We start from the raw sequence: 12,967 nt of genomic DNA on the forward strand, positions 1-12,967 counted from the left end.
GCTAATTTTTTGTATTTTTAGTAGAGACGGGGTTTCACCATGTTGACCAGGATGGTCTCGATCTCTTGACCTCGTGATCCACCCACCTCGGCCTCCCAAAGTGCTGGGATTACAGGTTTGAGCCACCGCGCCCGGCCTAATTTTTCTATTTTTAGTAGAGACAGGGTTTCGCCATGTTGGCCAGGCTGGTATGGAACTCCTGGCTTCAAGCGATCCACCCACCTCAACCTCCTGAAGTGCTATAATCTTGAAGGGATTACAGGCGTGACCACCGCTCCCGGCCTCTTTGTCTAAATTTTCAAAAACCTTTGCCCTAGATGCTTTGTTCAGCTTCCCTGCTTCCATTTTTCTCCTTCGTTCTTATCATTGTCTCTCTCACTCTGTTTTTAAATTTAATTAATAAGAGAAAACCCTCCTTTATTAGACTGTGAGTTAAGAGCAGGGATTTTTGTCCATTTTGTTCACTGCCACAACGCATGGTCTATTTGCATATCCGTGAAGCCATTTTTATGTTAATAATTAAGAATGTAGGTGTTACCTTCCCACACAAATATGGTTGAAGTTAGCATACCAGAAACGTTTGTAATTCATCAGTACAGTGTGTTATTTCTTGCCCAAGATTACTAGATCTGATTACTGGGGTGAAAAAAAAGAAGGGAAAGTTTAGGAGTTTCCCTTATGTGAACTACTTCTTTTGTGAATTGATTGCAAGTTAGGTATGTATTCAGATGGAGAATTAAAATCTATGGTGCTATAGAGAATTATAAGAAGAGCCATTAGGAGAAGCACAAGGTGTATATTTAAAGACCCATATCTTTTGTTTTATTGACAAGTAAAAAAATTTTTTTTTCCTGAGGCAGAGTTTCACTCTTGTTGCCCAGGCTGGAGTGCAATGGTGTGATCTCAGCTCACTTCAACCCCTGCCTCCTGGGCTCAAGTGATTCTCCTGCCTCAGCCTCCTGAGTAGCTGGGACTATAGGTACTTGCCACCACATCCAGCTAATTTTTGTATTTTTAATAGAGATGGGGTTTCGCTATCTTGGCCAGGCTGGTCTTGAACTCCTGACCTCAGATGATCCGCCTGCCTTGGCCTCCCGAAGTTCTGGAATTACAGATGTGATCCACCATGCCCAGCCAACAAGTAATAATTTCTGTATTTACTGTGTACAACATGGTGTTTCTAAATGTGTATGCATTGTGGAATGGCTCGATCCAGTGAGGTACTGTGCATTATCTCACATACTTACCTCTTTTTTGTTGTTATAAAAACACTTAAAATCTACCCGTTTTGTTTGTTTTTGTGTTTTCGAGACAGAGTCTTACTCTGTCGCCCATGCTAGAGTGCAGTGCCATGATCTTGACTCACTGCAACTTCTGCCCCCCGAGTTTCAAGTGATTCTCCTGCTTCAGCCTCCTGAGTAGCTAAGATTACAGGCGTCCCCCCTCCCCCCACACCCAGCTAATTTTTGTATTTTTAATAGAGATGGGGTTTCACCATGTTAGTCAGGCTGGTCTTAAACTCCCAACTTCAGGTGATCCACCTGCCTCGGCCCCCCAAAGTGCTGGGATTACAGTTGTGAGCCACTGCACTAAAATATACTCTTAACAGTAGTCACTAAGTAACCATGTTGTACAACAGATCTCTTGAACTTATTCTTCCTAACTCAAATTTTGTATGCTTTGACCAAGAAGACCTGTATTTTTAATGTGTTGACTTAGAAAAGACCACATATTGTTAGGAAAGAGGTTCTGTGTAGAAGTATTGACAATGGGAGAAGCAGAACCACTCTTCCATTCACCTGAAGACACTGACCAGGCAGCCAGGAATTGTAGATATGGGTTTTCTTTTTTTTTTTTTATACTTTATAAGCATATTTTTTTTTCCCATTTATTTATTTTATTGCATTTTAGGTTTGGGGGTATATGTGAAGAACATGCAGAATTGTTGCATAGGAACACACATGGCAGTGTGATTTGCTGCCTTCTTCCCCATCACCTACATCAGGCATTTCTCCCCCTGCTATCTCTCCCCAGCCTCCCACCCCCCACCCTCCCTCCCCTATTTCCCCCCAACTGACCCCAGTGTGTAGTGCTCCCCTCCCTGTGTCCATGTGTTCTCATTGTTCAACACCCGCCTATGAGTGAGAACATGCGGTGTTTGATCTTCTGCTGTCCTGTCAGTTTGCTGAGAATGATGGTTTCCAGGTTCATCCATGTCCCTACAAAGGACCCTAACTCATCGTTTTTGATGGCTGCATAATATTCCATAGTGTATATGTGCCACATTTTCCCTATCCAGTCTATCGTCGATGGGCATTTGGGTTGGTTCCAGGTCTTTGCTATTGTAAACAGTGCTGCAATGAACATTCGTGTGCACGTGTCCTTATAGTAGAATGATTTGTAATCCTTTGGATATATACCCAGTAATGGGATTGCTGGGTCAAATGGAATTTCTATTTCTAGGTCCTTGAGGAATCTCCACACTGTCTTCCACAATGGTTGAACTAATTTACACTCCCACCAACAGTGTAAAAGTGTTCCTATTTCTCCACATCCTCTCCAGCATCTGCTGTCTCCAGATTTTTTAATGATCGCCATTCTAACTGGCGTGAGATGGTATCTCAATGTAGTTTTGATTTGCATTTCTCTGATGACCAGTGATGATGAGCATTTTTTCATATGTTTGTTGGCCTCACGTATGTCTTCTTTTGTAAAGTGTCTGTTCATATCCTTTGCCCACTTTTGAATGGGCTTGTTTGTTTTTTTCTTGTAAATCTGTTTTAGTTCTTTGTAAATTTTGGATATCAGCCCTTTGTCAGATGGGTAAACTGCAAAAATTTTTTCCCAATCTGTTGGTTGCCGATTCACTCTAATGATTGTTTCTTTTGCTGTGCAGAAGCTGTGGAGTTTGATTAGGTCCCATTTGTCTATTTTGGCTTTTTGTTGTCAATGCTTTTGGTGTTTTGGTCATGAAGTCCTTGCCTACACCTATGTCCTGAATGGTTTTACCTAGATTTTCTTCTAGGGTTTTTATGGTGTTAGGTCTTATGTTTAAGTCTTTAATCCATCTGGAGTTAATTTTAGTGTAAGGTGTCAGGAAGGGGTCCAGTTTCTGCTTTCTGCACATGGCTAGCCAGCTTTCCCAACACCATTTATTGAACAGGGAATCCTTTCCCCATTGCTTGTTTTTGACTGCTTTGTCAAAGATCAGATGGTTGTAGATATGTTGTGTTGCCTCCGAGACGTCTGTTCTGTTCCATTGGTCTATATCTCTGTTTTGGTACCAGTACCATGCTGTTTTGATTACTGTAGCCTTGTAGTATAGTTTGAAGTCTGGTAGTGTGATGCCCCCCGCTTTGTTCTTTTTGCTTAGAATTGACTTGGCTATGCGGGCTCTCTTTTGGTTCCAAGATATGGGTTTTCTAATGGCTCATTCAGCCCCCGTCTGCTGGCTATGTGCAAGTTACTGTGCTTGGTGCCTTGGGAGTAGACTGGGATGGACTGCCCTGCCCCCTAAAAGCTCAGGAGGGAGAGGTTGCAGGATGGCAAGGATAGAATGCAGTCACAGGCTAGCCGGCTTTCCCGGGAGAGAGTGGGGTAAGCTGATGTCTGGCAGGGAGAAGCAGTCAGGGAAGACATGGGGTGAAGGTGGTGGCAGCATCTAGCAGAGTAGTGGAAGTCATGAGTAGGACTTCAACAGGTGGAGAAAGGTCCCAGAACAGCCCGTGTCTTGTATGCGGCATGCACTTTAATCCTCTGAAGATCTCATCAGAAAGTAGATTCTGATTATGTAGTTCAAGGGGAGGAAGCAGAGATTCTGCATTTCTCACAAGCTCTAGAGGACAAGTCTCTAGAGGACCACAGAGCTGTCTGCCTCTGCTTCTTTGACCCATGAGGTGGAGGCCGGCCTGGAAGCAGTGGCACAGGCTTCAGATGCCACTGAACTGAGCGGAGCGGGAGCCCAAGACTGATCTGGCTTTAGGTGTTCCAAACCTTTCCTCGATCACAGGGTCATTAACTCTGCCTTTGGGCTGCTCCTTCTCCTGAAGTCCCCCTTTAAAAGTTCACTTGGCATTTTCCATCGATATCTATTTGAATTTATGATCTATGAACTCTTAGGACATATTGCCAGAATGTTACTTTGGTCCTTCGAAAGAAATTTATTCTATTATTGGTAGATTTCTTAAAGCTTTCTAATAAGCTGCCATTTTCTTGTGATCAAGTTCAAAAATACATTTTTAAAAACCACATGAATTAATTAGGTGGGCCTCTTGTTCCCTCCTAATTGGGGAAAGAGGAGATTATACCAATCATTCTTTTAAAGCCATCAGGAGTCCCAGTTAACCTGTGTGATCTTAGCAGGAACCACCAAGGTAACTTCAGATAGCGTAAGTTGGACACCATCAGGATTCTGTTCTCCCAGTGTTTGGCATAATTGTGGTGGAGACCATGAATTAGAAACATACATAGGTAATACCCACTTACTGATGGCAGGAGAAGACCTAAAAATATTGTGGAGATGTTTCTGCTTCTTCCCAAGGGCCAGCAGTTTATACCCAGGGGCCACATCACACCAGATTGATTTCAGTGTATGCGGTGGGGCCTTCACTGTTTACATTGGTAATTGGATCCTTTCATTAAGACCCTTGCACCTATTCTTGATGTAAGAATTGAAGCAGATCTGATTTCCAACAGTTATGGCTGCCATCCCCAGAGGAAAACTCAGTGGTAGTATGTTGTTGTTGTTCAGTGTTATTTAAGCATGGTAGCCACGTATGTCTGCAGATGTATACTAAATATATATATACATGTATGTTTCCAATTTTCTTTCTAGATCTTGGCCCTGATTGCGTTTATCTGCATAGAGACCATCATGAAGTGCTCCCCGTGTGAAGGCCTCTACTTTTTTGAGTTTGTGAGCTGCAGTGCGTTTGTGGTGACTGGAGTCTTGCTGATTATGTTTGGTCTCAACCTGCACATGAGGATCCCCCAGATCAACTGGAACCTGACAGTGAGTACAAGCGGCCATTCTGGCCATGAATGGGTCACGCGGTGGTTGGCTCCAAGGAAAAGTTGAATCTCTCCAGGCTGTATTTGGTTCTAGTTCATTTTGATCCTTAAATATTCCATTACAATTCAACTGTAAAATTTTAAATTTCTTTACTGGGTTGAGTAAAACTACAAAATAAACTGAATCTTAACTAATGGGGGAAACATCATAACAGAATTATTTTGGCCACTTCAAAGATGTCATTTCAATTTTGCGATCATCTGAGAAGACTGGTCATGTTAATCTTTGCAGAATATGGGAAATAAAATACAATGAAGACATTTGCATATTTTTTAGACTGGACATAAAAGTCATTTATAAGAATATGGATTCTGGAAGAATTGAAAATATGAATGAAAATGCCAATAACGTGCAGAGCCTAGGAATATTATTAAATTCAAAGGAACTAGAAGGACCCTGGGGGGTTTGGTGGTTTGATCAGAAAGTCCTGAGTGGAAACCTGCCTTCTTCTCCCCATGGTTTAGGTTCTTAGCCCTGTTAGGCCACCCTTGTCAATTAGATGGGAAACACAGGGCTCGTCCGTCCCAGACCCCCTTTCCTGGACTGTGTCCTTACTGTGCTGAGTGAGAAGGGGATTTTAATATCATTTGGTTTTCTTGATATTTATTTGCAAGTTAGCATATGCAAGAGCTCAAAGGGAGTCAGTCAGGGAGATCCATGTAAGTAAGCACAGTCGGCTGCCTTACCCTGCTGTGCCTGTGGGAGGAGAACGCTGTGGGTACCTCAGCTGCTGAGGGGGAAGCAGGAGGAGAGTGCCGCAGACCAGCTACCCTTGACTGAAATCAGGAGCCACACACAAACCACACGTGGCTCCATCTGTCTCTGGCTGCTGCCGGGCTCATGAGAAAATGTGGGCCCCAAGGAGGAGGCTGGAACTGCCACCTCCCTGGCAGGGCTGCTCTCCTGGTATGCCCTGGGGCTTGCAATGGGGAAGGTCCTCCTTACAATTGCTCCCTGGGTTGTCCTAACCAGCACAGACTCCTAAAGGAGGAAAAATTTAAAGGAGAGTTACTGATCTAGAAAAGTAGATGTCAGTTGAAAACTTAGCTGTTTTTTTGTCTTAGCACCAAAAGCTGAGAAAAATGTGGTGGTATTTTAAATTTAAGCTCTAAACCTCAAGATAACTAGAAGCATTTTGTCTGAGTTTTTGTGACAGGTTTTAATGTCTCAACTATTTTTAAGATGAGGTTTATGTTATCCATAAGAAAATGCTTATAGAGCATGTAGCAGACAGTTTAAGAGAACTTTGCAAACCTTCCCCAGTTAAAATGCTCATACCATGGGTGCAGGGTCAGGGTCAAGGTCAGCATCTTGTTCATTGCTGTCCTACTTGCCTCGTGTTCCTGAGGCCTGTCAGTAAATACCTGCTGAGTGAAGGGCTGGGCTGTGAAACCCTGCGGGAGGACCTATTTGACAAAGAAGCAGCTGCTGGAAAGGTTAAGAGTATAGGCATTGAGTCAGACACACCGGGCTGGGTTCAAGTCCAAGGTGGCTGTTCAAACAGGCTGTCATGACCCCGGGCAAGTCGCTGAGAGCCCTGCATTGGTGAAGTATCAGCACTGGTAAAGTGGAGATAATAATCTCTTTTTGCAGGTTTTTTTTAAAGTATAAAATGAGGTAATGGGTATAAAGGCATCTGGTAAGGCCTCAAACCAGTGGGCACTGTGGCCAGTGCAGCAGTGTTAATCTCACCTGAGTAAGAGGTGTCCTGGCAGGCTGCTGTTATGTTACCCACACTGTTCCCCTGTTGACTTCCACCAGGTTTGACTTGACTCCCTTAGTTCTGTTTTGTCAGTTTTATCTGATAGCCATTAATCTGTTAGAAGACTTCGTGCTTCAGATTTCTTACTAATTATACCGGCCTTTATCCCCAGAAATACCTACTTTTTTTAGTTGTTGTTGTTTGTTTATTTGTTGTTTTTTGATACAGAGTCTTGCTCTGTCACCCAGGCTGGAGTGGAGTGGCATGATCCTGGCTCACTGCAACCGCTGCCTCCTGGATTCAAGGGATTCTCCTGCCTCAGCCTCCTGAGTAGCTGGGATTTCAGGCTTATACCATCACACCTGGCTAATTTTTGTATTTTTAGTGGAGATGGGATTTTACCATGGTGGCCAGGCTGGTTTTAAACCCTGGCCTCAGGTGATCCACCCGCCTCAGCCCCCCATTAGTGCTGGAATTACAGGCATGAGCCACCGCACCCTTCCCAGAAATACCTATTTAGTGAGTTTTCTGGAATTTTGCTTTTTCTGTTTTAATAATGAAAGATTTTCCACTTGTTGACTACCACACTACCATGTCACTGGTCATGTTGAAGTCCATCTCTTCCCCTGGGAAGTTGATACTCGTTCTTTTCTTCTGGGTGGTGATGATGTGGTCACTTGAGAACACTGTCCTGTTCTTTGGGATCCGTTCCAGACTTTCCACTCTTTTGGAGCAGATAAAGGCTGTGTGCTTGCCCAACGAAAGGGTATGTGCGTTACGTGAACTTGAGGAGATGGTACCTATTTTTTTTTTTTTTTTTTTTGACATGGAGTCTTGCTCTGTGGCTTAGGCAATGGCACGATCTTGGCTTCCTGCAACCTTCATCTCCTGGGTACAAGTGATTCTCCTGCCTCAGCCTCCTGAGTAGGTGAGATTACAGGTATGCGCCACTATGCCTGGCTAATTTATATATATATATATATATATATATATATATATATATATATATATATATATATACACACACACACATACATATTTTTTATTATTTTTTTGAGATGGAGTCTCGCACTGTCACCCAGGCTGTAGTGCAGTGGCACAATCTTGGCTCACTGCAATCTCTGCCTCCTGGGTTCAAGCAATTCTCCTGCTTCAGCCTCCTGACTAGCTGGGACTACAGACGTGCGCCACCACATCCAGCTATTTTTTTTGTATTTTTAGTAGAGATAGGGTTTCACCATGTTGGCCAGGATGGTCTCGATCTCCTAACCTCCTGATCTACCTGTCTCGGCCTCCCAAAGTGCTGAGATTACAGGCGTGAGCCACTGTGCCCGACCCTAATTTTTGTTTTTTAGTAGAGATTGGGTTTTGCCATGTTGACCAGGCTAGTCTCCAACTCCTGACCTTAGGTGATCTGGCAACCTCAGCCTCCCAAAGTGCTGGGATTACAGGGGTGAGCCACTGCGGCCGGTCAAGATGGTACCTATTAAAGGCGGCTCATGTCCAGTGTTCTCTGAGAGGGGTGAAAAAGTGAGCTCCTTAGGGCCAATCTCAGCTCATCAACTCACTACAGAAGGGTTTGCCTTGGCTGCGTTGTATTTCTCTAAGAAGGTGGTGGGAGTATTCGGAGTATTTTCATCTCCAGCAGAACCAGCCTGATGATTAAAATAGGATGTGATTGGTATAGATTTAAAAACATAGGTCATTCCAGGAGCCCAGGTTGACATAAATATGGATGAGAAATGATAAATAAGGAGGACAATGCATAATTTTCTACAAGCATAATTTGATGGAATTTGAAAGATTCCATTAATGTCAGGTTTTTGGTTTGGGTTGTTTTTTTCTTTTTTAGATGAATTGTGGGACTCATTGTTTGACATTTGTTTTTCTCTGTGTCCTAGGGACTCACACATTCACATGCTCCACCCCTGTTTACTTTGATTAGTGCCACTCCTCCTTTCTATCCTTTCCCTTCTGGGATGTGGCGCTATCTAAAAAAGGTGTGTCTGATCCACCTCCCATCCCAAAAGCCTGCCAGTGGTTCTCACTCAACTAGAACCAGAGCCCAGGGCCAGCTCAGCCAGACTTCCCTGAAGAGGAGGCCTGCACCTGCCTTCTCTGCTTCACCCTCTCCTAATCTCTCTTTTCTAATCTCTTATTGTCAAATATTGAAAAAATTATGGAAGTAAGTATACAGTTTAATACACAGCCACCACCTGGGTTAACAAATAGGAGACTGTCAACACCCCAGAAACCTCCCATGTGTATTTTCCAGCCAAACACAGCTCCTGCCTCTTCCTCCAGTCCACCTTCCTGACCATCTGGTGGTCTTGCCTGATTTGTCTTCAACCCAGTCCAGTCTGGCAGCATTGCAAGTCCTCTGGTCAGGAGCCTGGGATGGGGCCTCTGTGTTCCTGGATCCTCTGGTTATTCTTGGGTTTTCACCCCACTCAACGTCTTGGTGGTGATTGCTGTGGGGTGCTCTGTCCTTCTGGCCATACTGTCTCATCTCGGTTCCTGGAACCCCACACTGTCCTGTTTTTCTTCTTCCACTTTGGTCACCCTTTCTTAGTGGGCTCTGTGGCCCTGGAGGCCTTTCAGGCCTCTATCTCAGAACCCAAGCTGGGTGCTGTGATGGGTTGAGAACAGTTGGCAGTCACCCACAGTGGCCACTGGCTGAGCCCTGAGCCCTTGGGCATGACTTATCTTGTGGTTTTTTTCTGACACCAAATACATTTTCCACACCAAGTTGTTCTGTAATTCTTTGACAACAACTGGGTATTCAACAGTTCCTTTCTATTCTGACGCTAAAGCTCAGAGTTAGCACAGATCCCACAGACGAATTAGCAAGAGATCCCACAAGATGCCCCCACTTCAGACATCAGCTGCAAAAGAGGTGCCCAGGCACTTCTGTCTGGCTGAATACACATTCGATGATTTCCATCGCCCCTCGTCAGGTTCAGTCATTCTGTGCAGTGACTCACAGGACTCAGGAAGGTGCTTTACTTAAACAATCACTGGCATGTTTTAAAGGATACAACTCAGGAACAGCCACTTGGGAGAGATGCATAGAGTGAGGTCCAGAGGGCCTCAGATACAGGAGCCTCTGTCCCCATGGAGTCAGAATGAGCCCCACTCAGAAGCTTCCCAGACCCCATCATTTAGGTATTTTTTCTGGAGATCTCACTAGGTAGGCATGATTGATTGGCCATTTGGTGATTGAAGTCAATGTCCAGCTCCTCTAACTTCCCTGGAGATCCAGGGGTTGGGGCTGAAAATTCCAACTTTCTAATCGCCTGGTTGGTTTTTCTGGTGACCTGCCCCTATCCTGAAACTACCACCTACTTCCCACAAAAGTCTACCACCCCCTTTCCACAAAAGTCACTTCATTAGCATAAACTCAGGTATGATTGAAAGGGACTCATTATGAATAACAAAAGATACTTGTATCACTCAAGAAATTCAAGGATTTGGGTAAATATTTTTCATTACAGGACACTCATTCTTTCTGGGACCCAGTTTCCTCATCTATGAAAGTAGAACAAAATAACAAGTCTTGCCTTATGGTGATTTTGGATCACAATTAGGTTAGAACTCACTGGGAGCTATATGATTGGCACAGTGACTCCATAGATGGTAGCTACTACTGTCATCAACATTATAATTGTCCCTTTGATCTTGAGGTCATTCAAGCATAAGTGAGTACACAGGATGGGCTGGGTGCTTGCAGACGCTCTTGTCTCGTTGATGTGTAGACCAGAGGCTAGAGCCAGCACACAGCACATTGGTTTGGTAGCCAAGCAAGATTATAGTGACAGCCCCAGGCAGAGCCTGTGTACAAATATTTCATCTGTGATCAGTTCAGCCTTGATTTGTTTCATGGCCCAGGAACTCAGGTGCTTGATGCTAAGATTTGCAGTATTCCACTATTGAGCGTTTCAAATTGTGTGAGTAGTAAGTGCTTATTGTAAAAAACAAAAACAAAAAACCAAAAATTAGATGATATAGGTAATGTTAAAAAAATCTTATGATGACCCAAGAGAAATGAAAATTGTCCACACAAAAGCTTGTAGGTTCATAGTTACATTATCTGTAATAACCAAAAAGTAGAAATAAATGTCCATCAACTGATGAAGGATAAATAACATGTGGTGTATCTATACAATGGAATGTTATTCAGTAATAAGAAAGAATGAGTGGCTGGGCATGGTGGCTCACACCTGTAATCCCAGAACTTTGGGAGGCCAAGGTGGGCAGATCACCAGAGGTAGGGAATTCGAGACCAGCCTGATTAACATGGAGAAACCCCATCTCTACTAAAAATACAAAATTAGTCGGGCGTGGTGGCACATGCCTATAATTCCAGCTACTCAGGAGGCTGAGGCAGGAGAATCGCTTGAACCCGGGAGGTGGAGGTTGCAGTGAGCAGATATTGTGCCATTGCACTCCAGCCTGAGCAACAAAAGCAAAACTCCTCTCAAAAAAAAAAAAAAGAAAGAAAAGGACTGAGAACTGATACATGCGACAATATGAATAAACATTAGAACTGTTATACTAAATGGAAGAGGCCAGGCACGAAGACATATTATATCATTCTATTTATATGAAATGTCCAGAATATTTCTGGCAGATTACACACACACACACACGCGCACACACACGCACGCACACACACAAATGTCCAGAATAGGCAAATCCATAGAGACAGAAAGCAGATTGGTGGTTGCCTAGGGTTGGGGGAGGAATGAGAAATAACTCCTAATGCGTATGAGGCTTTTTTAGGAGTGCTAAAAATGTTCTAAAATTACATTGTGATTGAATTGTATACTTTAATTGAGTGTATGTTATGGAATGTGAATCATGTCTCAATAAAGCTGTTTAAAAATATGTGAAATGACCCACTGAAGGGAAACAACTTAAATACTTGAGTATACATTCTTTTAAACTATTCTCTCTAGACTGTTTTTTGCATATGCATGTGTGTTGTGATATGCTGAATGCAGAAAAATAGAACCATTAAAGTCATGCTTTTTCATTTAAATTATTGTATTATCCATGTTAAATATACAGCTACACCATTATTTCTAGTGACTGCATAGTGTTCCATTATGGAAATACCATTTTATTCAACAACTCCTCTATTGAGCACTTTGTTTGACTTTTTTGCCTTATATCATTTATTTATTTATTTTTTTGGAGACAGAGTCTCACTCTGTCCCCTAAGCTGGAGTGCAGTGGTACAGTCACTGCTCACTGCAGCCTCAACCTCCTGAGCTCAAGCAATCCTCCCGCCTCAGCCTTCCAAGTAGCTGGGACTACAGGTACATACCACCCTGCCTAGCTAAATTTTTGTATTTTTGTAGAGGCAGGGTTTTGTCATGTTGCCCAGGCTGGTCTTGAACTCCTGAGCTCAAACAGTCCACCCACCTCAGCCTCCCAAGTGTTGGGATTATAGTCAGGAGCCACCAAGCCTGGCCCCCGCTATGATTTTCTTTTTTTTTTTCTTTCGAGACAGAATCTTGCTCTGTCTCCCAGGCTGGAGTGTAGTGGTGCAATCTCAGCTCACTGTGACCTTTGCCTCCTGGGTTCAAGTGATTCCTCTGCCTCAGCCTCCTGAGTAGCTGGGTTACAGGCGTGTGCCACCATGCCCAGCTAATTTTTGTATTTTTTTAGTAGAGACAGAATCTCGCCATGTTGGCCAGGCTGGTCTGGAACTCATAACCTCAGGTAATTCCCCTGCTTTGGCCTCCCAAAGTGCTGGGATTACAGGTATGAGTCACCACTCCTGGCCCCCACTATGATATTTAAGATGGATTTCCAGGTGTGGGATTCATAGGTAAATGACATGAACCTCTTTAAAACCCTTGATTACCTTTTGTCAGTGGTTTTCCAGGAAGTTGTGTCATTGAAGCCCTGCTTGCCAGTCTTCTCACTTGCTCCAACACACGTACTTACCCTAAGTGTATAGTCTGCTAGTCCCGCAGATGAATAGTATATGATTGCCAATTTAATTTTCATTTATTTGGCCATAAGTAAATTTGAATATTTATTCCTGCTTATTAACCATTTATGATTCTTTTTCAAATTGCTTATGTCCTTTCCTCACTTTGTTACTTTTTCTCAGTATGCAAGAGCTATTTATAAACTAAAGATACTCAGTTGGTTTTTTTGTTTTTTTTTTAATTTTTTTTTTT

At 43.3% G+C, this 12,967-nt stretch overlaps 1 protein-coding gene across 1 annotated transcript in view; it reads left to right on the top strand.

Annotated features, from left to right (window-relative positions):
* CMTM4 (CKLF like MARVEL transmembrane domain containing 4) overlaps positions 1-12,967 on the top strand; it is a 33,391-nt gene that overhangs the window by 6,847 nt on the left and 13,577 nt on the right. The window contains exon 2 of the mRNA XM_017508031.2: positions 4,835-5,011. Coding sequence (XP_017363520.2) covers positions 4,835-5,011 — 177 coding nt within the window. The remainder of the gene's footprint in view (positions 1-4,834; positions 5,012-12,967) is intronic.

This window comes from Cebus imitator, unplaced genomic scaffold, assembly GCF_001604975.1.
Source record: "Cebus imitator isolate Cc_AM_T3 unplaced genomic scaffold, Cebus_imitator-1.0 Scaffold385, whole genome shotgun sequence".
Taxonomy (NCBI): Eukaryota; Metazoa; Chordata; class Mammalia; order Primates; family Cebidae; genus Cebus; species Cebus imitator.